General features: G+C 40.6%; 3 protein-coding genes and 1 long non-coding RNA gene across 5 annotated transcripts; 2 read left to right on the forward strand and 2 right to left on the reverse strand.

Annotated features, from left to right (window-relative positions):
- Nucleotides 1-1,758: 1,758 nt before the first annotated feature.
- LOC111219939 (sarcoplasmic/endoplasmic reticulum calcium ATPase 1) lies at nucleotides 1,759-13,250 on the forward strand. 2 transcript variants are annotated; one of them, XM_022742802.1, is made up of 24 exons: nucleotides 1,890-2,007; nucleotides 3,027-3,044; nucleotides 3,417-3,499; nucleotides 4,567-4,671; nucleotides 5,568-5,706; nucleotides 6,521-6,601; nucleotides 6,697-6,782; nucleotides 6,918-7,215; nucleotides 7,312-7,478; nucleotides 7,582-7,670; nucleotides 7,806-7,908; nucleotides 8,005-8,136; nucleotides 8,274-8,390; nucleotides 8,491-8,709; nucleotides 8,792-8,903; nucleotides 9,354-9,577; nucleotides 9,703-9,923; nucleotides 10,050-10,252; nucleotides 10,343-10,428; nucleotides 10,532-10,665; nucleotides 10,832-10,949; nucleotides 11,084-11,201; nucleotides 11,535-11,580; nucleotides 12,584-13,250. In XM_022742802.1, exons 1-23 carry the CDS (start codon nucleotides 1,890-1,892, stop codon nucleotides 11,537-11,539), a joined length of 2,976 nt encoding a protein of 991 aa, XP_022598523.1. In that variant the 3' UTR covers nucleotides 11,540-11,580; nucleotides 12,584-13,250. The 2 variants fall into 2 exon arrangements, with proteins under 2 accessions (XP_022598522.1, XP_022598523.1); XM_022742801.1 differs by lacking the exon at nucleotides 11,535-11,580 and having other exon boundaries at nucleotides 1,759-2,007.
- A 2-nt stretch (nucleotides 13,251-13,252) lies between these two features.
- sult1a4 (sulfotransferase family 1A member 4) lies at nucleotides 13,253-19,643 on the reverse strand. The gene is made up of 7 exons (XM_022742827.1): nucleotides 18,871-19,643; nucleotides 17,847-17,975; nucleotides 16,260-16,357; nucleotides 15,878-16,004; nucleotides 14,865-14,959; nucleotides 14,433-14,613; nucleotides 13,253-13,614 (listed from the first exon to the last, which is right to left on the reverse strand). Exons 1-7 carry the CDS (start codon nucleotides 19,055-19,057, stop codon nucleotides 13,502-13,504), a joined length of 930 nt encoding a protein of 309 aa, XP_022598548.1. The 5' UTR covers nucleotides 19,058-19,643; the 3' UTR covers nucleotides 13,253-13,501.
- Nucleotides 19,644-20,333: 690 nt separating this feature from the next.
- LOC111219958 lies at nucleotides 20,334-23,713 on the reverse strand. Its single transcript, XR_002665035.1, has 4 exons — nucleotides 23,615-23,713; nucleotides 22,107-22,151; nucleotides 21,846-22,010; nucleotides 20,334-20,414 (listed from the first exon to the last, which is right to left on the reverse strand). It is a non-coding gene; the product is annotated as an uncharacterized LOC111219958 (long non-coding RNA).
- Nucleotides 23,714-23,802: 89 nt separating this feature from the next.
- On the forward strand, nucleotides 23,803-27,962 carry tctn3 (tectonic family member 3). The gene is made up of 14 exons (XM_022742807.1): nucleotides 23,803-24,288; nucleotides 24,502-24,616; nucleotides 24,701-24,798; nucleotides 25,002-25,114; nucleotides 25,229-25,337; nucleotides 25,544-25,656; nucleotides 25,744-25,782; nucleotides 26,132-26,206; nucleotides 26,298-26,417; nucleotides 26,494-26,592; nucleotides 26,698-26,801; nucleotides 26,894-27,041; nucleotides 27,242-27,376; nucleotides 27,473-27,962. Exons 1-14 carry the CDS (start codon nucleotides 24,009-24,011, stop codon nucleotides 27,716-27,718), a joined length of 1,794 nt encoding a protein of 597 aa, XP_022598528.1. The 5' UTR covers nucleotides 23,803-24,008; the 3' UTR covers nucleotides 27,719-27,962.
- Nucleotides 27,963-27,964: the final 2 nt, after the last annotated feature.

The raw sequence follows: 27,964 nt of genomic DNA on the forward strand, positions 1-27,964 counted from the left end.
GCTGGCTATCCGGTCTATGATGGCCACATTTTAAGTGACAGTGGCATTCAAGTGAAATATGACGCAGTAAAATCAAACACCAACATACAGTATAACACTAATGATGATCCAGATGACTGACACTGAAAGCAGTTACATTTTTTAAATAGGAGCAGTTTGACCAAAAATAACCTTTGAAGAATGCAACTTGTTAAGCAATAACTGCAAATGAGTGCAACTTTAGAGTAAAGCCTGTTTCACACAGAAAAAAAAAATCTTTTGTGGGCTGGCATTGTGCCACTGCACAACAACTAACCCAGTAATAAATAGATTGCAGCAAAAATATGTCCTTTAGCTGTCGAAAGTGGCGAGCAGAGACCACTGCTGTTCTTACAGGAACACCTGTCAGTTTATTGATTAGCAACAGCAACTTGAATTCCTGTCTACAGAGGACTCAGCACCACCCAGCAGCCTGTTTACTGCTCTTAAAACAAATAGTAAATCATTGGAGTCGTCTGTGCTCAGCATTACACCATTCAGCTTTATTCTGAATTTTCAAGCTCTATTAGTTTTAACTAAGCGAGGACTTCTTGATATGCTGTTGTGAGAAATGAGAGAAAGAGACCAAATGACAAGTGATCAAAACAGATTTAAGACTAAAGATAAAAAAGACTGCGTCGAACCATTGAGCCCATGTATACAGAATAAAAATTTTATTTTCTCTGTTAAATCATGTGCATACTTGCTTTCCCAGTATAACAAATTCAATGCTCTGACTCCACCACAAGAGGCCATTGTGCCTCGCAGAATGGCACTTTGTGGCCGGATCATCTGTCGTACATCTACTTAGACCGCACCATATCCCCTTGCTGCCTTCCCTTCCTCATAAAAAAAGAGAAATAAAACTTGATCCTCCTGTATCTGCAGCCGGGGCTTCTCCTCTGTGGTGCGATAGTATGACAGGCTGGCTGTCCTCTTGACATTCCTGTCCCCCCAGCGATCATTCCTCTACTACAAACTCACTTTCTTCTTTCCTCTATCAATCCCATGTCTTACTTAACTCTGGTGTCTCTGTTATTATGAGTAGTTATTGGTTCTGTAAAACTTGAGATATATGTAAACATGTTGATGAAGGTAGAAGATTCAGCTCTGTTGCACAAAGCTCTTGTTACTGGTCTGAGCTTTTTCTCCAGTCACTGAGAACTTCACTTGCCTATGTGCTGACATGTCTAACTCACATTGTTCATGTAAAAAAAAAAAGCCAACTAATTCCTGTACTGAATTATTAGTCTACTATTTCCCTCCTAGTTTGTCTCACTCTGTGTGTAGTTCACTCCTGTCTCTGGCTCAGCTACCTTCCTCAGCAGAAACCAGTTGAGCCATCAGTCAATGCCCCCCCCCCTCTGGATGATCTTCTGTCTCACTCTCTCACCTTCTCCCTTCGTCTTATTCCACTGACCATGCATGTTCCAAAAACAGATCTCATTTTCATCCACAGTACGACCCCCCCCCACCCCCACCCCACTCAGCCATTGCACCACCACTCTCCTGCACTACCTCCTTTCCAAATCCAAGCCTTGTCCTCAGTTCCTGTCCAAGTCTACCATCTCACCTCCCCATTGCTCCACCTCGAGCCCCACCCTCACCTCCCCCCCTACCATGTCCTCCCATGCTGGAATTTGGGGGCGTGTGTCGGTGGGGTGTCCACCAATCCTGAGCCCTTCGGAGGTATAAAACCCTGTGCATGTATGAGCTTATTCGCTCTTTCTGTCAGTCCAGCACTCCTGAATTGGAGGGTGCCACACTTTTAGGTGAGGGTGGTGGACCAAGATCCTGCAGAGAACAACAAAGAAGTAAAAGAGCGCGGATAGGCACGGTTAGACGGCCAATCCCTTGTCTATCCAGAAAGGATGGAGAACGCACACACAAAGGTTCCGGCAGAATGCCTGACTTTCTTCGGGGTGAATGAGGCTACCGGTCTCTCCCCCGACCAGTTCAAGAAGAACCTGGACAAGTTCGGCCACAATGGTGAGAGAGTGGGCATCAGGGATGGGGTGGGAGGCCTTTTGTAAGCAGAAAGACTTTGTAACATAGAGAAACTTCTTACTTTACAGTTAAAGAAGGATGTGAATGTTTGCATAAAGATATTCCACAATGTGCAATGTGACTTTTGCTAAGATAGCTACTGGAAGTTTTTTTCCCTGAGGCAACACCAGTGGAGTTTCCACAGATACTTGTTGAGTCGAGCTGGGTTGAGATTTTGCATGTGATGCTTTTTTAGAGAGGAGTTGCAACAGCTGGTAGAAATGCAGAGACATTGAGAAGCAGAGACTTTGAGGGCTTTGAAGGGCTATTTAAAGATAGCCAAAGAAGATGGCTGGAGAGCGAGAGAGACAGGTGATGGCTCAAGAAGCTTCCTGGGTGATATATGGGGCGGGCGTTAACAGGAGAGGTGGATAATTTTAGGCCAGGCAAAAAAGGGAGGTCCTTAGATGGCTTACACTTAAATGATCCCTAACATGATTGCTAATCAATAACCAGTGCAGTGGTTATTGATTAGCAATCATAAACAGCAAAGGCTTTGTGATATGGTATTATAGTTCAGAAGCATCAACGTTCTTGGTTTCACAGTTTCTGTTGCTCTTTAGTGAGCTGCTATTAAGCAAAACATTTTGTTTTGTTTTAAAGTGAAGGAATTTATAGAATGAACAGCCACTTCAGGAAGGCTTTATGAGGCCTAGATTGGGAATCAAAGGAGGCTATAACGATGTCAAATAATAATACAATACAATAGCCTACAGCATTTAAATTCAGTATGAAGTATGAAGCCCTCAGGACATTTGGAAAGGTGGATGTTAGGGAGATTGAGAAACCAATGATCTTGTGATCACATTTACTATCTTATAAAAACAAGGAATAACTTTTCTCCCAAAGTTTTGTGAATAATGTTTCTCAATGAACATGAGGCATTTTAACTAACCATCTTTTTTTCCTGTCTTTCTGCCTCCACATTCTTCTACCTCCTTCACCTTTGTGTCCAATTCCAGAGCTGCCCGCTGAGGAGGGTAAGTGTTCATCCAGCCACATTGACAAAATGTGTAAATCTTCCATACACCTGGCATGATCCAGAAGGGTTGACCACCATTACTACTCTGAATTGGCCTTCCTCCACAGAGGGGTTAATAAAAACACGCTGGCAGTATTTTGATTGTGTGCTGCCCACGCTCCATTGAAATTCCACTTGCTACTGGACATCATTAATCAGTCACTTGTAATGTCTATTATATTTGCACCATCATCATTACCACCAACATGCTATAGACTTGAAACATCCCTTTTTTTACACAAATACACTCTTACTTGCACATTTTCATGATTACATTCACATTTTGTGATTATTTTCTATTGATATATATTCATCTCTTTGTGTCTCTCAGGTAAGAGCATCTGGGAGCTGATCGTTGAGCAGTTCGAGGACCTGCTTGTCAGGATCCTGCTGCTGGCTGCCTGCATCTCTTTTGTAAGTAAAGAAGTGTTAATTATGTCACTAATTTTAAACTGATTAATCCTATCACACCATTTTAAACTTAAGTAACAGTAGGATACATATTAGTTGCAACTAACTCCACAAGCCAATGTCATCACGTGGCACCAGTTTTCCAGTATCTCAAACAGTTGAAGTGATACTCGATATTCAACCAGAATGAACTCTGGCCCCTCTTACATTCTTGTATGCCATCTGGAAATGAGTATTTAATTGCATTTCATTTTTAATCCCACATGGAGGAAACCTATTACACAAACTAATCCAGTAAACAAGCATGATGTAGTTGATCATTTCTCTCTGGCCAGTTTGTCAAGACAACTTCTTAAACCCCCTCCAAATCCCTCCACCCTTCCGTGTATTTTTGAGGACAACAACTTGAGAGGAGGGAGACAGATTGCGAAGGCTTGTCGGAGGTGTATTAATTCCTACACCCAGCTTTCACCCCTTCGGGCAGCTGTCATGATGGCCTTAGAAGGCGAATATTGAGGAGCCAGTAAGAGACGGGGGTCAGGAAAGTATAGGGGGGCTGAGGGGTAAGGGTTTATTTTAAGAAAGCCCCAAGCTGAGGAGAGAAACTGAATCCTTCGGGAAAGGTCAGGCCTGAAGGAAGGAACGAAGGGCCTCCACAGAAAGAGGGTTGAAGTCAGAAGGAGCAATGAGTTATAGGACATTGAGATCCAATTAATAACAATTACATAATCATATTATGACATACAAAAATATTACCCAAATAACTGAGCTTATAAAATGTTATTTTATTATTCAAATATTATGTAAAAGCATGCTAAATGCATACAAAACTATAAAAGCCCTCTAAATACTAAATTCTCATATTATTCGTCTATGACACATTATATACAAGGTTACGAACCTGTGAGGAGTCATGTCATTTAGGTGCAATGAAAATGTTTAAACAATGTAATTAGTCCATTCAATACAAAGGTGTGGGGATGTGTGCATGCTGTTTGTCAGGAGCAGTATGGCCTGCTGTCGCTGCTGTCTCCACTACACTGACTCGCTCTTCACCGCTTTTCCCTCAGGTGCTTGCCTGGTTCGAGGAAGGTGAGGAGACCGTCACCGCCTTCGTGGAGCCTTTCGTCATCCTTCTTATCCTCATCGCTAACGCCGTCGTTGGAGTGTGGCAGGTCAGTGACGAGGCCACAGCACATTGAGCAATAAGGCATATCCATTGCAACGATGACAGAAAGTACACAGGGTCCAGTTACTGCCATGTTCTCCACCCAGACGTGGTTGCTCAATTGGAATACTATCACTTTTACAGCCTTGAAGGTCAAAATAGTGCGTGAGGCTGCTACCACGTGGAACAGACTTTAAGTAAACAATTTTATTGGCTCAAAATTATATGCAAATATATCAATACATGATATTATATGATCATTATGAGAATATTTTGGTATTTGCAGACATCATGCTCAATCTGTTTTGACAGCAGGCGATGGATTATTCACAATATGCTATCATGCTTTCCTACATGCATGCTATTAGGTAACTAGCAGTGCTACTAGGCATCAGTCAGTGTGGGAACATTACTGCTATCACATCCTGCCCAAGTGTTGAAATCAGCTGCTTCATTCCTGTTTTTCTCATTAAAATATCATCTCTGAACACAGCATGTTCGCTGTTGCTGCAGTCATTCAGTCAAATGATGCTTATCAACATGAACATCAATTTCCGAACAGAAATTAGTATTTAGACAGACAGAAATCTGCCATAAGTGTCGTGCTTTAGCCTAGGCTGGAATAGTGCATTTGACCTACTCATATGTCATCAGAAGATTGTGTATCAGTGTGTAATTGATGTGTGTAATGACTCAAAGCCTGTTAGAGGACATTGCCATTACTAGACCAAGGACAAACTGAGTATAGTTTACATTCAAGCAACCATAAACAGATACATTGATATCAGTTGTGTGATAGTCAGTGTGCATTAAGCCTGTTTTTCACTTAACTTTTTCACAATTAAACTGTCACACAAAGATTTAATAAGTGTGACTCATGCTTTTTGTCTGTGTGTGCCACAGGAGCGTAATGCTGAAGACGCCATCGAGGCTCTCAAGGAGTACGAGCCTGAGATGGGCAAAGTTTACCGTTCTGACAGAAAGAGTGTGCAGAGGATCAAGGCCAGAGAAATTGTCCCCGGAGATATTGTGGAGGTGTCTGGTAAGAAACTTCAAGCTTGTTCATCGGTTCTCTCTGTTAGTGGAATGTCTGTCTGTTCTGCAAACATTCATGTCATGGGGAATAATATCCCTATTAGTCACAGTCTTGTCAGTTATATCAAACAATATTCACTGTCTTATTACAATGTAGCGGTGAAAAGATAAAACACACATCCCACGAGGGAAAGAAAGACAGACGTAAATTCAGGATATATGTGTCTGATGGCAGAGACTCGTGTCTTTTTAAGGCAACGAGAGCAAGGCAGGATGGAGTAGCAGTGCTGTGAAAACGTGCTGACTGAAGGAAAACAAAATCATGAATATAAATACCCTCCCCAGCACCTGCCGCACCTCTTCTCCCCCTCCCTGTCATTGCCCGCTTCTGTTCATTTGTCAGCATACACCTGTTGCCTCTCTGGCTAGCTGCCCCCCGCCCCCCCTTCTCATTAGGCCACGTATGTGTCACTTTAACTTTTGCCCCATTATGAAGTCCATGGATTAGTGTAGAAATTTAGCGAGCTGTCTGAGCATTTGGTTCTTATTCTGGGAATCATTTACAGTATTATTAGTAGTATTATTTTTCAGTTAGGGTTTTTATACATGAGTGACAAGGATTGTGCCTTTTGAAATTATTACAGTCACTTGGATGTAATTGGGAATAATTACATAGGAGAAATTCCCTGACCACACACTCGTCCAAAAATATACACCGTCTTTATATGTTTATTTATAATGTCAATAAGAAAAATATTAATGAATTCTAGAAGAAATAACAACAATTAATTTTAATCGTCTCTTCTCTTTGATACCCACAGTCGGTGACAAAGTCCCCGCTGACATCAGGATTGTTTCCATCAAGTCCACCACCCTGCGTGTTGACCAGTCCATCCTTACTGGTAAGATTTCAAGACACCTTAAATATGCCAGTACATGTTTTTCTGTCCTATCTCAATGTGCAGTTTTGAGTAAATCTTCCTATTTTCTCCCTCAGGTGAGTCCGTCAGTGTGATCAAACACACTGAGGCTGTTCCCGACCCCAGAGCCGTCAACCAGGACAAGAAGAACATGCTTTTCTCTGTGAGTGTCCTACCACCGTCAGTAATTTAGTAATCTTCACTGTTGGAGCTGTGTTTCAAGCTTTTTCATGTTATTTCCATCATTACCTGTTTTGTTTTTGTTTTTTTTACCGTTCTCCTCTTCTTTCCTCCATAGGGCACCAACATCGCTGCTGGCAAGGCCATCGGTGTGGTTGTGGCCACCGGAGTGTCCACTGAGATTGGCAAGATCCGTGACCAGATGGCTGCCACCGAGCAGGAGAAGACTCCTCTGCAGGCCAAGCTGGACGAGTTCGGCGAGCAGCTGTCCAAGGTTATCTCCCTGATCTGCGTTGCCGTCTGGGCCATCAACATTGGCCACTTCAACGACCCCGTCCACGGTGGCTCCTGGATCCGTGGTGCTGTCTACTACTTCAAGATCGCTGTTGCTCTGGCTGTGGCTGCCATCCCTGAGGGTGAGGGGGGTGGGGAAAAGACAGGACAGTGAGACAACAACATGTGCTGTTCCACCACTGTTTATCAGACTCACAGTTTTCACCAATGTCTCTCAGGTCTGCCCGCTGTCATCACCACCTGTCTGGCCCTGGGTACCCGCCGTATGGCCAAGAAGAACGCCATTGTCAGAAGCCTGCCCTCTGTGGAGACCCTGGGCTGCACCTCTGTCATCTGCTCCGACAAAACTGGCACCCTCACCACCAACCAGATGTGTGTGACCAAGGTGTGTATTTAATCAAAAAGGAAATTGTGATGCAGACAGTTTGCCCACAAAGCTAGGCTACTTAAGGCACAATAAAAAACTGTCTTTGTTTCCTCCTCCACAGATGTTCATTGTCAAGGGTGTTGATGGCGACCATGTTGAACTTGATGCCTTTGACATCTCTGGATCCAAGTACACCCCCGAGGGCGAGGTGTAAGTTGGTTTTCAGTGCTTTTTATCATCAATTAATTTAGCCAAAATCATTAAGTCATTATAAATGCACATAAACCATCACTCGTTTTTTTGTGTCTAATTTGTTCTGTTCTTTATCTGTTCTTTATCCATCAGTTCCCAGGGAGGTGCCAAGACCAACTGCAGTGCATATGACGGCCTTGTTGAGCTGGCTACCATCTGCGCCCTGTGCAACGACTCCTCTCTCGACTACAACGAGGTAAAGCCATAAAGTCACATAGTGTGTTTGCTATACTGATGCCTGATCACCCTCCGCGGATGAACCAACTCTCTCCATCGCCCTGCTTTCCTACAGTCCAAGAAAATCTATGAGAAGGTTGGTGAGGCTACTGAGACCGCCCTGTGCTGCCTGGTTGAGAAGATGAACGTGTTCAACAGCAACGTGAGGAACCTGTCCAAGATTGAGAGGGCCAATGCCTGCTGCGCCGTAAGTTTCCTCATTCTGTTTCAGCTAATTGTGAACCACTGAAAAACACTGGTTAGTTGGATCAGTCTTACTTCCTCCAAAGAAGTAGAGTTTTTAGTGTTTCATTACAACCCTCTTTTCTCTGTATCTTCCAACAGGTGGTCAAGCAGCTCATGAAGAAGAACTTCACCCTGGAGTTCTCCCGTGACAGGAAGTCCATGTCCGTGTACTGCTCTCCCTCCAAGGGTGAGGGTGGTGCCAAGATGTTCGTGAAGGTTAGTTCCGTCTTTCTTCCCTCTCACAGCTGTTTGATCGGACACCTGCACTTTTACTGTACTGCATTCAACTCCACACAAAATACTCCTTTCTCCACAGGGTGCCCCCGAGGGTGTGATTGACAGGTGCGCATATGTGCGTGTTGGCACCACCCGCGTTCCCCTGACCAATGCCATCAAGGACAAGATCATGGCTGTTATCAGAGACTGGGGTACCGGCCGTGACACCCTCCGTTGCCTGGCCCTGGCCACCCGTGACACCCCCCTGAGGCCCGAGGAGATGAACCTTGAGGATTCCACCAAGTTTGCCGATTACGAGGTGAGAACACAACATACTGACGGACTAGATAAGAGGTTGTATGGATACAACTGTGACTACATGTAAAAATCTCTCTCCTCAGACTGATCTGACCTTTGTTGGCTGCGTGGGTATGCTGGATCCCCCCCGTAAGGAGGTCTCTGGCTCCATTGAGCTGTGCAGAGAAGCTGGAATCCGTGTCATTATGATCACTGGTTAGTAATATGGGTTGGATAAATGATCAATTCAGAAGACTTCCATGTTGTAGAATATTATCAATACACTAGTACCAATATCAAGGTATGGGTGTTTGTATGTGTGTTTTACATAGTAATTACATGGTATTTGCTATATTTTGGCCATTATTTCTATTTTGAATTTGCTTTCATAGGGGAAATCTAATATGTAAATGTAAACAAACGTGTAGCCCTATCGGATTTAAAAGTATTTCATAATAGTAAGTGTAAACGCAGTATACTGCATATTCAATTTATCCTTTCTAAAAAGCCACTTGGCATTTTATTGGATCATTTTCCTCATCAGTTAAACAGAAATTAGCAGTGTATTGAAACATCCATTTTAAATTTTTTGTGTCTACGTTTTAACTGTATCTACTCAAACATTTCACTGACTCCCTATCAAACTTTTCCATCTCCACATTTCAGGTGACAACAAGGGAACCGCCATCGCTATCTGCCGTCGTATTGGCATCTTCTCTGAGGATGAGGACGTTTCTGGCAAGGCCTACACTGGACGTGAGTTTGACGATCTGCCCAGCCACGAACAGCCCGAAGCTGTGGTCAGGGCTTGCTGCTTTGCCCGTGTGGAGCCATCCCACAAGTCCAAGATTGTTGAGTTCCTGCAGGGTCATGATGACATTACTGCTATGGTAAGAGCGCAGAAGAGCTGGACTGAGTCATTGTACTGTCAGTTGTCCTGTCACTGGTTTTGTGCTAAGATTTACAGCCTGTAGAAGTAATAGTAATAACTTGTGCTTCCTCTCCTCCCACCAAGACTGGTGATGGTGTGAACGATGCCCCTGCCCTGAAGAAGGCCGAGATCGGCATCGCCATGGGCTCTGGCACTGCCGTTGCCAAGTCTGCCTCTGAGATGGTCCTGGCTGACGACAACTTCTCTTCCATTGTGGCTGCTGTTGAGGAGGGCAGAGCTATCTACAACAACATGAAGCAGTTCATCCGTTACCTCATCTCCTCCAACGTTGGTGAGGTCGTCTGGTGAGTGGCCTGTGTAACACACACTCTGATCAACACCTAAACACTATCTTTCAGCCATCTTTCTCTGTGTCTCTGGCTAACCTTGTCCTTCCCTTCGTTCTATTATTCCCTTTTTCACTCTGTCAGTATCTTCCTGACTGCTGCTCTGGGTCTGCCCGAGGCTCTGATCCCCGTCCAGCTTCTGTGGGTCAACCTGGTCACTGATGGTCTGCCCGCCACCGCTCTGGGCTTCAACCCCCCTGATCTGGACATCATGGGCAAGCCCCCACGTTCCCCCAAGGAGCCCCTGATCTCTGGCTGGCTGTTCTTCAGATACATGGCTATTGGTGGTAAGTAAGACTCTGGACATTGTGTTTGCATTAAGTTTAAATGCAGGAAGAACACTTACCTGCACTGACACTGTTGCTTTTCCCAAACAGGATATGTCGGTGCCGCCACCGTTGGTGGTGCTGCCTGGTGGTTCCTGTACGATACCACTGGCCCCGGTGTCACCTACCACCAGCTGGTCAGTAATTGCCTCTCTTTTATGTTGTCTTTAACAAACACTCACATGCAGATGCTTAATAACCTAATGTTCCAAATAACTTAATAACCTTTCCTCTGTACAGTCCCACTTCATGCAGTGCCACGATGAGAACGAGGACTTCACTGGCATTGACTGTGATATCTTTGAGGCTTCTCCTCCCATGACCATGGCCCTGTCTGTGCTGGTCACCATTGAGATGTGCAACGCTCTCAACAGGTAATACTTCAAATGTGTTGGAATGTGTTTACAGCTGGTACAGACAAACACAATTGTTTAGAATATATGAATTAGTGTGTTTAACACTTGAAACGACAATACGTTGGGCTTCCAGTTCACACCACAGGTATTTATTTGCTTAATTCCTCGTCTTTTCTTTTTCAAGCTTGTCTGAGAACCAGTCTCTGATCCGCATGCCCCCATGGAGCAACTTCTGGCTGATTTCCGCCATGACCCTCTCCATGTCTCTGCACTTCATGATCATCTATGTTGACCCACTGCCCGTAAGTCAGACGTCGATGCTCTGTCAATTTTGATTTAAGAGCTATGTGTGTAAATCTCACAGTTTTAGGGATTATATTGAGGTATTGTCCTCTATAGTGTCCCAACAGTAAAGACTCACTCTCTTGCCCCCCAGATGATCTTCAAGTTGACCCATCTGACTGTTGAACAGTGGCTCATGGTCCTGAAGCTTTCCTTCCCTGTCATCCTCATTGATGAGGTGCTGAAGTTCTTTGCCCGCAACTACGTTGAGAGTAAGTACCTTCACATTTTTATACATTCACTCTAACATATATGTCTTATTTCCTCAGATAAGAGATATAATTTTACTTTTACTTCATGATTAATTGATTAATACTGTCATCATTTTTTAAATGTAATTATTCATTAATACCTTAACAGTATTTAACAAGTATTTAACAAGTGCAATCCTTCATCTTACTGTAATTTTATTTCATTACATCATCTCTCCATCTGTCTACCTATCCATCATAAATTTAATAATGCCTGTTTTCTTCTGCCTGATATTTCTCATCACTGTCTCTCCATTCCTCATTAACTCACTTAACCCTTTTTTTGATTTCCAGAGTAAATTCAGTCAACCCACCACCATTAGCCTGTAACTAAAGCAAGGTATTCCACAGCTTGCACTGCTAGTAGCTTTCACTGTGTACCTATAGTTAGTGTGTAGGTTGTTGTTCTGTCGCGTATGTTACTGCTCCAATGCAGATGTGTCTTTAGTGGTGTCTACATATTATCAAACTCGTGTTGATGTGGAACTCTGGGGGTCTCCTTTACAATGCAACAACATAACTGGAAAGTGAAGGAATCAAGTGGTCTGTCACGAATTGAAAAGGTGGCATAAGTGGGTCCCTGTGATGCTTTCTGTGTCTGAGCTCTCTGTTCACTGTTATTTCTTATGTCATACTGGCTCATGAGTTGCCTCGGCAACCTCTGAGTTGCTGCTGTCGGTTTCAGCATTATAATGTGTCTGTTTAGTTGTTTCTGTCTGCGTTCTGGTAGGTGTGTGACCAATGCCTGTTCTGATATCGAGTCAATGTCCCACAAAACTCTTTGGTAACAATTTATTTTAACCCAGCAATTTAGCATTGTATATAAACTTTTAATAAATGGTTCATAAGACATTATAAAGTAATTATGAGCTGATAAAAGATCTTATCAAGTGTTTATGGATGTTGTTATAAACTGATTTAACTCTTAACCTGTGACACATCTGTAATTGGATGCTGGTATATGAGCAGATAATGAATAACAATATAATATAACAGACTTATAATTATAGAAACTATGTCTTTATAAGAGAAGTTATAGTTAATTGAACTGATATCAGCTTATAATTAATTCTAATGTTTTAGAAACAATTTATTTGTTTATATATAAAAGTATTTATTAAAATAAGCTGTTGCCAATCTCCATGTGTAAGACCCTAATTGGAAAAATCAAAAAAGCAAAAGGTTATCTCATTGGGATTAGTTCCATTTTGGGAGAATTTTCTTACACTCTGATTCGATAATGCTCATATGTTTGTCTACAAAGATAATTTAAGTCTAGTTTTATTTAATTGTCATGTGTCCATACATCCTTTCCCTCTGTGATTTGTCTATTTTCTCTTCAGCAGGTACAGAGTTGCATAAATAGAGATGTAGAAGAAGAAGATCTTAAGGGTTGGAGAGAAAGAGGCGAAGAAGAGAAAAAAGAAGATCTCAACCAAAGGGGGAAGCCATAGTGAGCCAACCAATAGAAGAGAGAGGAGAAAACACAGGAAAATGTACAAAAAAATACAATAAAACATGTCAAAATCTACATAAAAATAGTCTCTATATAAGGAAGAATATTGAATAAAAATGAAGGCAGGTATCCCTGCTGATAAAGTATTAAAATATTTAAGATTTTATTCTAAGAAATAAAGTATGTATTAAAAGTGATTTTTTGTTAAACTTGGATATTCTCAGCTGTTGCGTTTTTGTGTCCTCTGTCCATTTTCATATGATTGACTTTCCAGCTCATTACTTTTATTCTAGTCTTTGTTGCTCGTGTCTCGTGCAGCCTCCCTGCTTTGGCTGGGCTCTGTACAGTGTGGTGTAGGGTTGCAAAATGACTTCATATGGGCAGAAAAAAAACCCCACGTCTCCAGCTGCCAGCGCCCTCTATAGGCTTCATGCAGTCGGGGGACTCTTGGAGGTCTCATGACATAAAATGGGCATGTCCACTCAGTCACAACACTTTTGGTCTTATATATTGTTTACGTGATAAGTTGCAATAAAGTGATGATTACAAACTCATGTACTTTGTATTGTGGAGCACATTTTTATTGATCCTTTCCACATAGATTTGGATGACTTTCCTCTGTAGCTACACATCATGAGGTTCAGTGATTATGGTGTTTAACATCGAGACTTGAGGAGTGAGTCAAACATTTTTTTCTTTTTATTCATCGTTTGTTTTGGTTTTCCGCCTTCTGAGAGCTGCACAATGCCACTGTCATCGGTCTTTGGTTCGCAGAGCTGCATCAACTTATAAAGCCCAAAATCCATTAGATGAGGGTCCTGAATGGTATGTTGACTTCCTTCATTTGCTGTTCATAATCTTCATCAAATATCTTTGATTGCTCAGGTGTGAAATGGTTTGTCCAATCACCCACTTCACCTGTAAAGAAAAGAAATATACAGAAGAAAATACAATAGTGTTAGCTATATAAAGCAATCACTGTATATGCTGCAATTACTAAAAAAAACTTAGAAGTAAGTTCGCAAATTACTTCCCCTAAAACCATCTATTGCTGAACATTAGGGCTTCGTGTAAATATTATTTTCCTTAGCCATTCATTTTCCCATTATATTCTCAATCAATTGAAACATTATTTGGTTTATAAAATGTCAGAAAACAGTAAACATTTCCAAACACCCAGAGATGATGGCCTCAAATTGCTTGTTTGGCTGTAAAAGACTCCAAAACTCAAGAAAGTCAAATTAGTATCCAACAAGATGAAGAAAAAAAGCTAATCATTTCATTTGAGAATCTAAAAAAAACTCAATTAAAGAATTAACAGATTATCAAAGTAGTTTAAGAATGGACTAATCATTTGAGATATATTGAATATGAAGTTCTACAAAAAAAAAAAACCCAAAAAAACAAGCAAAGGCAAGGAATACAGAGACCATTAGGGGGCACTGTTGGGCTGTCCAAAGTGAAGTACAGGAAGAGCCGTTGATGCCGTTGCTGTTGAGTTTATGTTGGCAGGACGGTTGATGTAACTGCTATAACTGTAATAACATTTTCCTTGTATTTTATCCTGCCTTCTCCATGTGTGTTTACAGGAGTGGGACACGGTGTTCATATTGCTTTTCATCCACTGCAGATCAGTCATCCTCATTTTGACACATGGGGCTTTGGGATCTCTACATGCATCTACATTTTTAATTATCTTTGAATTGAGTCTTGAGACTGAGAGCAGACTGATTTACCTTTTCTCATGAAGGGGGAGATGGACTGATCAAATACAGGTGTTGGGATGCAGGAGTAATTGGCCATCGGGTTCTCCTTCATGTTCTTAAAGGACGTGAGCTCCACAATCCGATTGATGACCTCATCAGAGACCGACAAGTCCAGGTATCTCATGATGCGCTCGACTTCACGCCGAGGATTCTGGGGGAATAAATAAGACTTTTGGTGAAGGAATTAATTCAAATACATAGATATATTTTGGTATTTGTTTTAAAATGCACTTCTTTTGCTTGCTTTAGACAAAGTAAAAAAAAAATTGGTCCCAATTTCAAGAACATCAGTTACAGCAAGAATAGTAATAACAGTATAGCAATAGCAATAGCAATAGCAATAGCAAGAATCAGGTATGTATAGCGTGATTTGGTAATACTGGGTCTATATATTCTCCTGACCTCTTTCATATCCTCATAGAAGAGGTAAAGAATATTCCTCTTCTCTCTCTCCACCCAGTAGTCCTTCACGTGGTCATACCAGGAGCCCCACGACACTACCAACAACAGAATTCATCCAGTGACTTTCATAAAAATGTTACTCCCCCTCCAGTTAAGGGTTACGCCAACTGTGGCAATGAGCTAAAGTTTGTTAAGAAAGATTTTATGGTTGTTTTAGAGTAATTGGGCAACACTTTCTAATGTTGATAATTTACTTATCTTTTTAAATCAGTCATCACATGTCATTGATCAGTGTCTAGTTGCCAGATGGTGGAAAATCTCTTTTGGTAATGTTTATCCTCTCCCAGCATGGCATTTGCTTTTTTGTTTATTTATGGATTGTCGACTTTTATAACTGCAGACTTCATGGTTAGAAAGTCAGTGAGTGATAACCCTTTAATAACAGTTTTTTTTTTTTTTTTTGGCCGCTTCAGGTAAACAGATGAATATCTACACATCTGGCATTTGCATTCATTTGTTGTCATGTTTTCTGGCTTCCAGACAAATGTGATTCCAATATTCACTCTCATTTTAGCTGTTTTTGGTCTCTACCGACTCCAGAGGAAATATCTGGCTCGTTAGCTGCTAAATACTCCACTATGTTCATCATCATATAATGACAGCTTAGCAAATGATTAAAAACATCAATCAAACATTAATAAAGGTGTCTCAATTGAAAGTGAATATAGTAAATACTAACGATTTTACATATTTCAAAACCTGATCATTTGCAACAACAAAAAAAAAAAAATGCATCTGTTGAAGTAAGATAGCAGCTGGTTTATTGATGGCCACATGACACCAAAGAAGAAATAAAAACAGTTGAAATTTATAAATCTGAAAGAACCTTTTTCAGGAACAAGTATTTGCCTGGTGGTAAATTCTTGGCTCAGTAAGAAGCTTTTGTGCAAATAGAAATAACCAGTTTGATTCATGGTAAAATGACACTGAGGAATGTGAATTAATCTACTTACACTCTCCTCGCATGAACTTGTGAATGTAGCCCTCCCAGGGCCCCGGCTCAGGCTGGGTCAGATTCATACAATCAAAGTAGTAGTAGCTCACCAGGTTATCTTTGGCATTGCGTGCCACGTAGATGGCCTTCAAACAAGAACAGGATAGACATAAATAAAGGGATTTATGAGAACAATACAAAGAGCAGGTCACTTGATAAGTCTGTTGTTGAGCAGCATTGTATTGTTAACCTCTTACCCCATTTACGTGCATTGTGTCATGAACATTTTACCCCGTTAACATGCATTTGCCTCAAAGCCCAAGACAATACAATTCAATGCAGGATCTTGCAAAACTGCTGGATTTTACTGTCAGTTGAAGCTGTCAGATATCAAGTCTTACTTTGCACTTGTTTTCCCAAAATCCAGGAGGCACCAACTGAAAAGGAAGATGTGTTTTGATAACTCTTGGGGGGCCCATTTCCTTCAGAAGATCAAGACCTGAGACATGGATTTGGGGAGATGGATACACACATATGAAAGAGTTGAAACACACTTTGCAATTTTCCCACCAGCCTTTTAAAGTTACGTTACTAAAAGATTTCTTTTCAGAGATTTTGTTAAAGGTACATGTAAAAAACAAATTGCATTTTGCTATAACTAAATTTGAAACTATGATGTTTAAACTTGCAACATAATTGTTGTTATTATCACTGAATTAAATGACTCACTTAGATTCACCTGTAGTACTACTGACCTGCCATTCAACTCTAGCATCTTTTAGCTCATCGTTTTGCTCCATGATTGTTTACATCGTGTGTAATTTCAGTAACGTTTAAGCAAGACATTTTGGAAAAATATTTCCATTTATGCTAAGAGTGGGATAAGAAGATTGATACCACTCGTCTCTGTCTATTACATATGACGCTACAGCCAGCAGCCTGGTAGCTTAGCTTTGCATAAAGACTGTAAACAGTCAGCCCGGCTCTGTCCAAAGGTAACAAAATCTGCAGCTCCCCTATAGCTCTAATAAACAAACTGTGCCTATCTCACGGTGACAAGACTCTCAGAAGTCAATGTCAATGAAGAAATAGTGCAGCACATAATCCCCTGTGAAACAGCATTTTTCTTTTTGTAAAATGTTAAAAGTTCAAACAACTATATTTTGTTTTTGTTTCGATTAAACAAAAGACTAGTGACCAGCTGGTTGAATGGTGGAAACCAAAGTGTTTGTTCATCAGGTGTTCAGAAACAAGACTCCGAATGAATGCTAATCCTGCTCCATGTGTGACAGATGTAAGCACCATAATTGCAGCAATAACAAAGTTTTAAGGCTTGTGTTGATACTTGTCTGCCTCCTTGTTGCCAAAAAAATGATTAATGGAGCTTTTAAATTGAAATAACAATTACAACAATACAACAACAATAACAAAAAAATAATTTAGGGGAGTACGGATGGGTAATGCTCAACATGATACTGCTGCAGAATCCAGGGACACTGATTCAGAAATTCATGTCTCACTAAAATCTCACTCCACTATTATTTGAACAACTATATTGTCTTGGTTAGTTGTTTTTATTTTAGCCACCAGCATAACCTGCAGTTTGTCGCTGGGGAAGTCTGGGCACTGTGGCACTGATGGAGATGTTTATGGGTTAATAGCTCATTGACCCTGATTAAGGCGGAAGCAACAAGTGGTTATGAAAACATTCCTCCAGGAATTGGATTTGTGAGTTCTGACATCGCACAGTCAGACCTAGTTGGACAGAGTGGCACCAAATAATAATAGAGGAGTTTTAGCCAAAGATAGGGGACACAAAGTGCACTTGGAATATTTTCAACAGAAGACGCAAAAGGAAAATACAGGGCGAAGTAGAAACAGCCCAACCTCCAAACTGAATCACAGAAAATCACATTTATTACCTAAATAGAATTAAAAATGTGTAAATACAATCACATCAGTGCAATCATAACCACATAAACACACACCTGAGGGGATGGGTGGTGGGGAGCAGATCTCCAGGAAAGGACTGCGGACGGGTGTGGGGGCTCGTTTGCAGGCCTCAGCATCTCCGTTGTGAAGAAGCAGGTCAACTATCTCCTGGGTCCACGTGGTCCCTTATGTCCCAAAATCACAAAAAAAAAATCACACTGAATTAAACGAATAAGATGCTCTCCGTGTATTGAATCTCACCATTTTGAAGAAATATCCAATCTCACACGCACACCAAACCCCAGTCTTAGATATGCACCTGTATCCTAACAGCAAAACTATTTTTTTTTTTAGCACTCATTCTTCATCAGACAGGTTTCTTGAATTTCGTCACCATCTGCCCCTTAAGTGACTCTCTAGACTAATTTCCTGTTTTACTTTGAAATTACTTCCTTGTGTGTTTGTTGGTTGCTTTACTGTCTGCCTTGGTGTCTGCATTCAGCTCCCTGTCTGTTTCTGCCAGGGTTGCAAATATATTTAATTTATGTCATTTTCCTTTGATTTTCTATTTGTTTTGTCAGCTTCGCTACATGATGGGTTCATCTTATTCTGTGTTCTGTCATACATGCTTTATTCCAGTGGTGGAGAAAGACTGTTATACTAAATATATTATATTATTGGATCATTGTTAGCGTTGCCTAATGTATAAGCAGCATTTTACTAGTTGGCTGAGGCAGAGCTAATTTGACCTTTTTCATTTACTTTTGCAGCCATAACAATGCATCATATTTTATAAGATCATTGTATGATTTGAATGCAGACTCTTAATCTGAAAAGTAACTAAATCTGTGAATAAATGCAGTTGGAAGTGGAAGCATAAAGAAGCAGAAAATGTAAATACTGGAGTAAAGTACAAGTATTTGTACTTGAGTAGATGTACTTTACCTTCCATCACTGGTGACAACTATGGGAAGACTAACAGAGCTTTAACAAAAATACATGTCTACTCTATAAAGACTACTCACTTAGAGATTTACTGTATATGAACAAAGCTGCATCTGGCAGCAGCTGTCTGAGTACCTGCTTTGGGGTAGGTGGCGATGAGGAGGTCTGAGGGGTCTGGACGGAAAGCCCAGATGGAGTCCCAGTTGTTGGCGATGTAGCTCATGAGAGGAACTCCTCTGACCGGGATGAGAGGGAAGCGAGTGATGGAGGCGCTGGCTTTCTGAATGGCCTCGCTATAGGATATCTGTTTCTCCTCTGACATGTCTGACACTGTCAAAAGTTTACTCGAGGAAATCAAGAGGCAGAAGTAAAAATCCGACTGTAAAAAGACTGGAGCAAGGCCAGTGCAGTGGTTCCTCCGGGAGATCCTCTCTCAGCTGGCTTATGGTCCTTAGTCAAACACTCACGGCTGCACTGCTTTTGTACACCACAAATTCCAACTGTCTGCAATCCTCTTCCTGCGTGCTTGTCAGAGACCACAATCACTGCATATGAATCACTCTTTCATTATCTTTTCCTCGTGTCCTTCTGTTTGCCAGAGATGTTTTGGTTTAATCTCCTCTTGATTTTCTCTGGTTTTCAGCCAAAATCTTTTCCAATATCTGAATCCAAAGGCAAGAATCTGTCAGTAGGCTCTCCCCAAAAACAATCTCTCCTGAGCTCCCTGCAGCTAAGTGCCTCAGTCACTTTAAAATGTGCCTGTATTCGTCCTCCTTCTATCTTTGTAACCTGGCTGTCTGAGTGCTGGTACCTGTGATCACTGAAACTTGAACAGGCAGACCTACACTAAAGTGCCCTTATGTAACATTCCCAGTTACGTATGAATTCCACATTCCTGATTCACAATACTATCTCAACTGCTTCCAATGTAATTTGAGGAAGGGACGAGGGCGGGCTTTAAAAGAACTCTATACAACACAGAGAGGCAAACTATAATCACACAGAGAGAGGACAAAAGAAAAAGATTGCACATTTTATCTGCTAGCTCAACAAATTACTATGTTCACACTGTGTTATTTCACTTATGCCACTTGCAATTTCTTGTTCTTTTACCAAAGAAATTGTTGTCGCAGCGAGGGGTTTGAGTTTGTGTCAATAAAAACCTATGAGGCCACTTTTTGTCCATAGATTGCTCAAACGCACCTTTGGACCCAAACTTTTAAAATCAGTAACATGATGACCTAATTGCAGTGAAGAATTTGCTTGGCAAAAGTCTGTGTTCATATGTATTCAGGGCGCTGTATGCTCAGTTCAGTCAGAAGTTGTTTCAAATCTACATTCCAGGATTTCCACCCTTAATTTCCTGGCCAAGGTAAAACAATGTTTTCACTGAAAATAAACTCAGCTCAGCAGTTGCCTGAGAAATTTAACAAAGGACACAAAGTGCAGAAACTCTTTGGAAAAAATGCAAAATTTAAAGCAGAGGACCTTGAGGACAATGCTTGACTTTGAATGCAAATTTACATGAAAGCAGACCATTGGAATTCAAAACAGACTGAGTGAGTGTAAAATAAAATGATAATACCTATCACATGTTTACGCAACATTTCCTTTTGATCAGATATAGGCTCCACATTGTCTCCATGTGGAGGCTGAAGCGGAAATCAGTCCGCACAGAGCTGTAAGTGAAGAATAAAGATTCAGTCAGACAGACCAGAAGAGGCGAAATGAGAACCTGCAGGCAATGGTTTTATATTCCATTATATTCATAATTTTTATATAATTATTTATATTTTTACCCTTGATGTCACATTTCATAATGTTATTTTTTATTCATAAACCCACTTATTGTCAGTCACATGTGCACTGCCTCTCTTAGAGTTGCAAGCTCAACAACTGCTACCGGATTAAGCCAGTTAGCCTCTCTTAGCTTGATTAACAACTAATTATGTATCAACCAACTAAAGGCTTAATTTGATAGCATGTGTTGAACTTTCTTATGTGACAGAGACAGGGGGCACCACTATCATGAAAATCATGACCTTTGAGAAGGTCCCTTTAAAATTAAAATGTCCATAAACAAATAACTATATCAAAACTCTGTTATTATGAAAATTAAGGATGAAATAACTCTTACCTGAGTTTTAATCATTTCTTCAATTGTTTTAGAAATTGTAATGTAATTTCTATTTATCTAATATTAAACACTACAGGTTTCCATATACAAAACAATAAAGTAACTTTTGCAGTTGGATTCATTTTCAGTATACTGAAATGGTGTGTTTACTTAATTTGTACTAGTGCTTTTTACTGAGTGATGAAGTTTATATATTCAGTCTGCTATAAAAAAAATAGCCATATACTGTATATTCACACTGAAATCCTTTGACAATCATTCAATGATTTACTAACTCAAACAAATAGTTCCTCGTGGAGCAAAAGGACAAAATGTTTTTCTCTCATCTAGGAGCTCTCCAGTACCACCACAGTTTCCTATTTTGGCTAGTGTGCAGCTCCAACAGAGAAGGTAAGTATTTATGGAAAGAAAACAGCAGTTAAATAAGACCCATTAATAAAACAACAGCCATTAAAGATTAAGACAGAGAGTGATAGTGACTGAACTAGAGGTCAGGGGCATGTTTGTCATTTTTTTTCCACAGTCACAGCTGTAAAATCTGCATAGAAGCAGAAGGGAACAGCACCTTCACCTTCACGTGATGTGATAAAATGTTAGTAACCTTAGCTGCTAAATTGGCCATTGGTTATAATATCAAGTTAAATTATTACATTTTCAATAACATTAGCTGCTAGCTTTGACCACCACAAATCTAATGTTTAGATAAAATTACAAATGTCATTAACATTAGCTGGTAAGGAAGATGACAACAACAAATAAAATCAGTCACATCAGCTGCATATGTTTGGCTAATAAACATTTAATTTCCTGTAAAGATGAAAACATTTCAATAACTTTAGCTGCAATGTTTGGCCTAAAGAAATGTCATGTCAGGGGGAAACAGAAAAATGACAGCAACATTAGCCACTAATTCTTTTCTGTTTGCTGTAGTATTAAGAAACTTGTGGCTGAAGTTGGACTGTAGTTGACCTACCAGGACCATTCAAAACCATTTTCGGATTCATAGTTTCCAGCGTTTACTCCAGTATCCTTGCTGTTATATATTTTGTCTCCTCGGCTTCTCTCTGCCTCTCTGCTTTTCTCTCCTTGCCCTGTCTCCATTTCTGTTGCAGTTGCAAACGTGTGTCTTTCAAACAGCCTATGTAAAGTTGGCAAAACAAATTCAAAATAGTTCTCATGAATTTAAAAACATATGGGTATTCATTTATTCGTTCATTCATTGTTGTTACTTTACCATGACAGGTCAGAAGGTCCTGCCAACTCTGCGTCTCCCATCCATCTAGAAGAGAGGAGGAAAAGCCCTCAGACCCAACACTGAGTCGCACAGGTCATTTATTGACATGCAGCCTATAAGTTTTGCTTTAGTTTTACCACTTCGATAAGGGTGAGCATTTGTGCTGCTTGACATGCTGGGTAACTGTGAAGATAAATCATAAACTGTAAAGTCAAACCTGTAAAAGAGACAGAAATGTAAAGGAGAAAAAAACAACTGTAAAAAAAAAAGCAATAAAAATAATAATAATAAAATACTGTGAGTGAAGAATAAAATCTTAAGAGAAACAAGACAAGTCAATTGTGCTGTTTTGATTATGTAACACAGTCAGGCTTTTTTCACTCTTATCCCTCTTTGCTTTCACAGTTTTTCATTTATTTTCTCAAATAACCACCCACCGTTCAGGGTTGAGTGGTAAAACCCAGCATGGGTCAAACCAACCCAGTGTGTTTTCTGTCCCATAGTTACCTGGCAGTGGGGTTAAGGTTGTTTTCTTTTTTAACCCAGCAGTTTTTTCAGTGTAATAGTAGTTGTGTTTAGGTAGCAGTATTGGTAGTGGTAGTAGTAGTGGTAGTAGTTTTTATTTATTTTTTACATTTACATGCTTCTAAAGAGGCATCCACTTATTTTACACATCAAGGTCAGTTTGCTTGACAGTAAATAGTAGTCTTGTGTCATGATCAGCATTCAACCTGTGAAAACAGACACCATTTTCTGTGCTCTGCAGGAGCTTTGTCAAATTTGAGAAAGTCTTGAGTCAGGCTTGAACCTTCAAATATTTGCCAGGAACCTGGATTATATTATATATTATATTATATCATATTATATTATATATATACAATCCTTCTAAAACATCTATCTGGCAACAACATTTTGATTGAAATATGGGCTGACCTCATAAATGAGTAAAAAAAAAAACAAGAGCACAAGTCAGATCTGAGGGAACATTTTGTTTATCTGCACTCTGCAGCAACACAGGGTGCTGCTAATCTCATCATGGCCACTGAGGCATATGAAGTATTTCATGAGCAAAAACAGCAAAGCCAAATAAACTTATGCAGATTGTCATGGATTCTGTTCATACAGTGGATACCACTGCTCTTCCATCACTATTTTTCAAAATACACACAGTAATTTGTATAATTTGGGCCTGCTGCTACTGCAACACAAACACCCTAATACCTCTAAAAAATATAGAAACAGTACATCAGAAAGTTTAATTTCTGTAAATAACTGTATTGACCTTTTTATGTAGAATTGGCAGTATTTGCACATAGGAATCTGTAACTTTCTCAATTTTCAGGGATGGGGTGAAGTGGGATCAGTATAACTCAAGTATTACCTCAGATAAAGTCAGATTTGACATTTATATACTGTGGATTATGCTGCTATGACATACAATATATGCAAGCATTACCACTAAAAGTTGACAAAAATACACGTGAGAAGATGGATGGTGTATAGACTACCTTGGGGAAAAGATGTGTATGCAGGCTCTGACTCTGTTCGGTTCACCATTTGTATTTGTTCTTCTGCTCGAATTGTGATATTTTGATTCTGTGTATACCAGTTCTGTCCCTTCCTGTCTACTACCGGTTTTACGGTAGAATTATATAGAAACGGAAGTCTGCATGACAACTTCCTTGGCAACCAGAAACTTGTTCTCCGGTGTATTTGTGTCCGGCCTGTTCAGCTAAATACGTCACTTAATTTTAACGTTGTTTTATTTTATTGTATGCATTAATGGGTTTAAAGCTATTACGAATAACGTAGGCGAAATTTGTTCGGCTAACTTTTAACATTAGCTGTCTAGCTAATCTGCTAAGCTTGAGTCTGCACTGTTCACTATGTCTGTTTGAGGAGATGAACTCCCGCCGGTGGTGTCGTTCACTTCACATATTTATCGCCTTGTGTGCACATTTAGCAAACGCAGCCACAGAGTCGGGGGTCTCCTCAACTGCCAATGTCCGCCCAACAAACGCGGAGCCTTTGAGCTCCGCGACCCCTGCTCCTGGTAGTACAGAGGCGGTGGACTCCACCAGTGTCGGCACCACAGAGGTGTCTGCGGCTCCTACTGTTCTGACTGAAGCTCCCTCCACACCAGCCTCTACACCTACCATCCAGCCTGTGGTGACTCCAGAGGGTAACTTACTGACTCTTGTAACCCCATGAGCTAATTACTTCAGTCCAGCTACCTTTGTTTTTATTCTGCAGCGCTCATAAGTTTGTCAGGCCAAGCAAACCTCTTGTTTTGATGGTTTCATAAAGGTTTTGCTCCTGTTAAACCAGTGAATCTCTAACATTCTGTAATTTTAAACACAACTTATTAACACGAGTCACTTCTGTTGTTTTCCAGGTTGTCTCTGTGATTTAACCCCTGATTTCTGTGACATTGGCTGCTGTTGTGACACAGTTGATTGTGGTGTTGCTAACTTGAGTACAGTTTTCACTGACTGTCCACAGAAAGCCATGTAAGTCGTGTGCACCTGCACTAAAGTTGTAGCACATGAAGTGCACATTTTCAGAATTTAAAAGAGTAAAAATTTATTTTACAGATCCGGAGTTTGCATCGAGAAATGGCTGATTTACCGGGCTAATGTTGATTCATCTCTTGTCACTGTGACTGACTCCTTGTTTTGTGTCCGGTCTGAAGGTAAATCAATATAATAAGAACAGATTAATTAATAAATATGGTGTAGTTAGACCTTAAATGATTTAACAATCACCAGTTCTATCACCAGGGGAATCAGTGATAAAGTTAGATCTAATTTCACAAAAGTACATCAGTAAGCAACATATAAGCATCTGCCATGAATGCTGTTAAAAATCTGCATTTTTCTCAATTTGTCTGAACAGATAATGCGCCCCAGTCTCTCCAAGCTCTACCTCAGTATCTGGCTTTAGGGGATTCATACCACTTCTCACCACCAGCACCTACAAGCAGCAGCCACAGCAGAGCTTTCTACAGGGTAACAGAAGATTCCTGCGCACAGTATTGTATCTCAAGTATTAAAGGTGCTAAAACTAAACCGGGGTGTGTATTAATAATAATGAAATGCAAATAAGATTCTGTTTCTTTGTAGGTTGATGATGTTATCCAGACATATTTCTCCAGCTCGTCTGTGCGGGGTCTCCTCCGTCAGCCGTCTCCAGGAGCTGCTGCTGCATTCTGTATCAGCCGTAACCCTGCAAGTAAGTTCACGACACACAAAAAGTGTAAGCAAACTGCTGAGCATCACAGTGTAGCAAAGTTTCCAGGTCGTCTCGCTAAAGTTTTGTGTCAGAGACTTCCTCCTGTCAGAATTGCTATAGGTAAAGAATATTAGATCTATATATCACAACCATATTAAGCACTATAAGTATTAATCTAATTACCCTCTGTTTTTCTCTGCTTGTAGAGTTCTTGAGGTCTGTGTCTCTGTCTTGTACTCGCATGTTGACTCCTCAGTCCTGCACAACAGACCCAAATCTCAACGCCGGCTCCTACTTCTCTGACTTAAGTCTGATCAAGGTCAGCAAGTCTGCCAGCACGAAATGGTTAATTACTGGTGATAATTTCACAGCAGAAAGGCCTAACATTAATATTTTTTTATTACAGATTCCAATAGGTGAGATGGCAGAAGTGTCAGACTTTCTGGTAAGTCACTGATTGTACATACAACTCAAACCCATACATGACATTAGCAGAAACACTTTTAATTTAGACTTCACATGCTTCTGTGCAAGTTGATGAACTGTCAGCTCACAACATCAGCTGCCCTTTGAATTAAACCACAAGTCTTACACTATCTACAGTATGAAAACTGTATCTGAAGCATAAAAAGTAATTTTTTTATAATGTTGATTATTGCTGATATCCTTGGTGCAGATTCTTTTAATGTAAAGGTACAGGAAGTGCATTTAAAATAAACCTTTAAATCAGTGGTTAATGCCAAAATAACATGTCTTTTGTCTTAGAAAGTAAGACACTGTATTGACTCTTTCAGATCCCAGTTACACCACTGTCTGAGTGGCCTGCACCAGTTCAACAAAACGGCTCCTGTGCCAATGTGGTGAAAAAGGTGAGTAGCCACTCATATGTCTTAAATCACATGAATTCAAGTTCATAAGGAAACATCAAACCCAGCTCTGCTTTTTCTGACTTTCCTGTAGGTGGAGTTTATCGTAGGATACACAGGAAGAGGAGAACTCACGTATTCATCTGTGAACATAGTCTTAGCTGATGTGGAACCAAATCAGTTGCTGTTACAGACACACTCTGTGCAGTTCCAGGTAGCCCATTAAAGCCAAAGAGAGACAATGAAATATGAATTCAAACATTTGCATTAATGCCATTTGTCTCTTGCAGCTGGCCACGCCCAGCCCCACTCCAGGAGGAACAATCCCTGCAGTAGGACTCAGAGTCGGATCTCCTGTCATCGGCCACTTTAATGGAAATGTGGCAACTGTATCCTCACCATCAACCAACTCCTTAGGTTGTTAAGTTATATTTTCATTTAGCCAGCTCGTATTAAGTTCAATCATGCATCATGGTTCCTTGACAGTGAGTTAGCTGACCACGCTGAAGGTGTCTCAGAGTGGGGAGTGTTCCTCTGACCCCGACAGACGAACGCCCATCCTCTTCCCACACAACACCATCACTGGCTGCACATTCAGGTGAACCCACACTATCTTGCTTAGCCATTATCATCTCTTGAGTTTTATTCATTCGCTCACAAGTCATTTCAATGTCTCCATGTGCTGCCTAGATCCCCATCTAGTGACTGTTCAGAGCTGCAGTCCCAGATTTATGGGATCCTGCAGGGACTTGCTACTCCTGATGAGATCGCCATGAACTCGGGCTCCCAACTGAACTGGACAAGAGTCATCACCCAGAAGTGTCCTGACAGTCTGCAGGTAAAGCTGAAATAACAATCTGGAGTATTTAAGGAAAAAAAAGGTTTAATTACTGCTATGTTTTTGTGACCACCGATCTTACAAAGTTGATGCACTGTGCATGAGTACAGTCGGACTTGATGATCATGAACTGAATAAAAATGTAGAGGAGCTGTTTTTGCTCCCCTATTCACAATCATTTATTTTGTTCCCCCTCTTAGGAAACATGTGAATTAGGCTGCCTCCTCCCCAACTCCCTTTCTATCCGAGTGCTATGGGCTCGCCAGGGTCGCTTAGACTTTCCCCAGAGCTACATCTTGGGAGCCAAATACCTTTTCAAGTGTCAAAATTTCAAGGTAGGCCAAACAAGTTAAAAAATTCTTCTTTTCTGTGTAACACACATTTTACATCTAGAAAAATGTCCAAATTCTCTCCTCCTCTCTCTTCTTCAGTGTCCTATGTCGTCCCCTCTCGCTCTAACCACTGAAGTGACGTTTGCCGACATTACAGTTTACCCAACACCCCCCAGGGGCTTGCCTCAGCCTGACTGGAAGTTTCCGTTTGGTTTCTTCACTAGAGGCAGTGCTGAGCTGGACGGGCACATTGTTATTAACGGCAGTGACACTGAGAAGGTCACATGGAGTTTAATGCTGTTCACAGTCATGTTGCTAACAGGATTAGAATTCTTCACCGTGTAGCTGGATACTGAAGGTAACAGTGGAGCAGTTAGAGAAGTTTTCAGGGCTTCTTAATTTGAGGAGAGGCTTTATATGAATGAACTGAAGTGAATGTATTAGAATTTTATTTTGCTGAGCTTTTTTTCTTTTTACAATATAAAAAGTCATCTTTCTTAGGTAAAACATGAAAATGGTCCATATGGTATCATCCTAAAATACCTTAATTTATGTGTTTTGTACATTTTCAGGAATAAATAAATTTTTACA

Source organism: Seriola dumerili, unplaced genomic scaffold (assembly GCF_002260705.1).
Source record: "Seriola dumerili isolate Sdu_G_001 unplaced genomic scaffold, Sdu_1.0 BDQW01000068.1, whole genome shotgun sequence".
Classification (NCBI taxonomy): Eukaryota; Metazoa; Chordata; class Actinopteri; order Carangiformes; family Carangidae; genus Seriola; species Seriola dumerili.

Coding starts and splice junctions, on each gene's coding strand:
- LOC111219939 (XM_022742801.1), top strand. CDS start 1,890: ATGGAGAACGCACACACAAAGGTTCCGGCAGAATGCCTGACTTTCTTC. Junction 9,578..9,702: donor ATGATGACATTACTGCTATG/GTAAGAGCGCAG, acceptor CCTCCCACCAAG/ACTGGTGATGGTGTGAACGA. Junction 11,202..12,583: donor TGCCCGCAACTACGTTGAGA/GTAAGTACCTTC, acceptor TTTTCTCTTCAG/CAGGTACAGAGTTGCATAAA.
- sult1a4 (XM_022742827.1), bottom strand. CDS start 19,057: ATGTCAGAGGAGAAACAGATATCCTATAGCGAGGCCATTCAGAAAGCC. Junction 16,005..16,259: donor TTTGGGAAAACAAGTGCAAA/GTAAGACTTGAT, acceptor TCTTGTTTGAAG/GCCATCTACGTGGCACGCAA. Junction 14,960..15,877: donor CAAGTTCATGCGAGGAGAGT/GTAAGTAGATTA, acceptor TGTTGTTGGTAG/TGTCGTGGGGCTCCTGGTAT.
- tctn3 (XM_022742807.1), top strand. CDS start 24,009: ATGAACTCCCGCCGGTGGTGTCGTTCACTTCACATATTTATCGCCTTG. Junction 26,207..26,297: donor GTGCCAATGTGGTGAAAAAG/GTGAGTAGCCAC, acceptor ACTTTCCTGTAG/GTGGAGTTTATCGTAGGATA. Junction 26,802..26,893: donor ATCACTGGCTGCACATTCAG/GTGAACCCACAC, acceptor TGTGCTGCCTAG/ATCCCCATCTAGTGACTGTT.